The sequence below is a fragment of the Halichoeres trimaculatus genome, unplaced genomic scaffold, assembly GCF_033239565.1.
Source record: "Halichoeres trimaculatus isolate MK-OKI-2021-1 unplaced genomic scaffold, fHalTri1.1 fHalTri1_scaffold_3, whole genome shotgun sequence".
Lineage (NCBI taxonomy): Eukaryota > Metazoa > Chordata > Actinopteri > Labriformes > Labridae > Halichoeres > Halichoeres trimaculatus.
The window spans coordinates 39737790-39740434 of record NW_027437181.1 but is presented as its reverse complement, the minus strand read 5'-3'; the positions used below and the strand labels follow the sequence as shown (position 1 = coordinate 39740434).

Genomic DNA, 2645 nt, shown 5'->3' with positions numbered 1-2645 from the left:
CCAAGTGCCTTAAGAGACAAAAGTCTGTGCATTACACATTTGGTTGAGATACAGCTGACTGTGATCATAAATCTGGCCAGTAGGTGGTTTCGTGTGCATATGAAGCTTCAAGAAATGAACCCTTTCTTGAACCAGTTGGTTCAAGTGGTTTGATGCCTCATGAGGCTTCATCTCACCATCACTACCAAAAACTCTAACAAAAGAAACAAAACCAAAAACACTAGAAAACTCACTAGAGGCACGGGGAACACATGGGGCACGAGGCGACAGCAGATAGGGACAGCAAACAATGAACCAACACCAACCACATGGAACACGGAGACTATATAGACCGGGGAGTGATCAGCACAGGTGTGAAACAAGACACAGGTGAAACACATGAGGAGCAATAAACAAGGAGGGAAACACAAGGAGAACCAAACCAAACACAGGGAAACTCAAGACTGAGTCTAAATACATCTAAAACACAGAAACACTGAGAATAATCACAAAAAGACATACACATGACAAGAACCAAATCAAAACCACAAGAAGCACAAACTAAAGACAACAACAAGAGACACAGACACACAGGACAAGAACAGAATTACAAAGAAACACAAGAGGGCAAAAACACAAGAAAACCTAGAAAACATGAACAAAAAACCAGACCATGACACTAACAGCTGTTTGTGTGTCTGCACATGAGCGCTGCAATAACTTTAATCAAATATTAATAGTAACAGAGCATTCACATGAAGAAAACCTTCTCTCTGTTTATCCTGTGTGCTGTTTAGAAGCACACTTTGACTTCGTGATCTTTAGGACAAAGTTTTGATTTGTGTCTCCTCCTGGTGCTTTGAGAAAACCCCCACCAATTATAATTCAATTTTTTCACCTTTTTTTAATCCTAGCTTTATGACAAACTCACACCTATAGCCAATTTGGCAACTTAAAGTAACCTGAAGGTTCGTGTTTTTGGACTGTGGGAGATAGGAACACAAAAACTTAACAGGGAAAAGCACCCTGAGATTTGAACTGGTTAAGGAAACACCACTGACTACTGCACCACTTACAAGAATTGTATCAATATGTTGATCATGTTTGAATCATGAAACTTTTCTGTTGACTTAGATTACAGCTGGGGTTGATATAGTGGTTGAACCTTCCTGGCAACGAACTCTATCACCTGATGGTCACTATTTGAAATTACCAAAGCATTTCAGATTGGGGTCATTTACTTTGTTCCACATATTGAATAGTCTCTCTGAAAGGAATCTGTGAACCACTAGAAGTTCTTTATAAAAGCAAGGGTCATGAGCATCGACGAGGTCAGAGGGAACATATACTCCAGTTATCTTCATCCCCATGTGTATATCTTGACTAAGTCCTGCTCTGACAAGGCACATTCCTAAGTAAGCATCATCAATGGGAAGACGGATGATTGACTGAGACATGTTATATATGACTGAAGCAGTATAACCACTGAGAAGGAAACCTGCACCACTGCAATAAGTTGGGTACCAATTTGGCTTGTACACTTCAACTGGGACAAAGTACTTGCTCCATGAATCTCTAGTGACTACTCTGCCAGGCATGCAAAAGCCAATACAATGGTGCTTGCTTCCATCATTGTCTTCCAGACTTTGAAGATACTTCACAACATTGTTTGTGTTCACAAAGACGTCATCATCCCCATTGAACAGGAAGCGAGCTTTAGGGCAGTTTCTTTCCATCCATTCAAAGAAGAGCACCTGCTTCAAGGTGAGATTTTGATGTGTGTCACTGATGTCCCATTGAAGGATGTCTTTGTACTGACTATGCTCCAGCTCAAGAACCTTGTTCAGTCTTTCTTTCTCAAAACCAGAGCCTGTGGTTCCTGTAAGGAAGACCCGTCTGATCCACACACCGTTCTGTTGCCTCTCATTAGCCCAGGTTTTGCGAAGTAGTTCTCTGCGTTTGTAGTTATCAGGAGCGGACTTGATGACGAGAAGAAGGAAGATATCAGAGGATCGATCAGTTCCTCCACATTTGTCAGGAAGGTCCAGGAGCATGGGGAAATGTCTGCAGTGCCTGTAGTAGAGAAAGTCTTTCATAACGTCAGGAAACGAGCTGAAGCCTTCAGTGCTTTCAACAGACTTGTTTTGTGTACAGTTGTACGAGGGAGCGGCACGAGAGATGATTTGGCCAGGTGGTGGTTTGTGTCCCAGTCTTACACCAGGATAGAAAATTTTGTCAATTGAGTCTATGTAGAGATAAACAGCTGTTAGGCAAACTCCCAGGAGCAAAACACACATCCTATTGTATGTGAAATGCAAAGTGATACTTATGTGTAAGGGAGATTCATACACTCTGTCAGGAAAGTGCTTCCTATGCCCTGACTCACAGGCAGCAGCAATAAGATCACATAGGGCACAGTCTGTTCCATAAACCTCCACTTGAAAGCAGTTTACACAAAGGCACTTCTCTCACTGAAGATCAGTGTTTTAAGTGTACGTCTTTATGCCAACAACGGGGCTCTAACTTTGTAGACCAGGCCCAAGCGCAGCCGCACCTGCCCTGCGCCAGCCTTCGCCGCGCGCACAGGGCGTGACCGGCGCTCTTTGCAAGTTTCCTGCAGTGCCAAGAGAGGCACACTGAAGGCGCAGAGAGGCGCAGAGCTGCGC

The 2645-nt window shown here is 43.3% G+C and overlaps 1 protein-coding gene across 1 annotated transcript; it reads right to left on the bottom strand.

The window, feature by feature from the left end:
• Positions 1–1178: 1178 nt before the first annotated feature.
• Positions 1179–2075, bottom strand: LOC141787384 (N-acetyllactosaminide beta-1,3-N-acetylglucosaminyltransferase 3-like). Its single transcript, XM_074665675.1, has one exon. The coding sequence runs from the start codon at positions 2073–2075 to the stop codon at positions 1179–1181; it is 897 nt and encodes a 298-aa protein (XP_074521776.1).
• Positions 2076–2645: the final 570 nt, after the last annotated feature.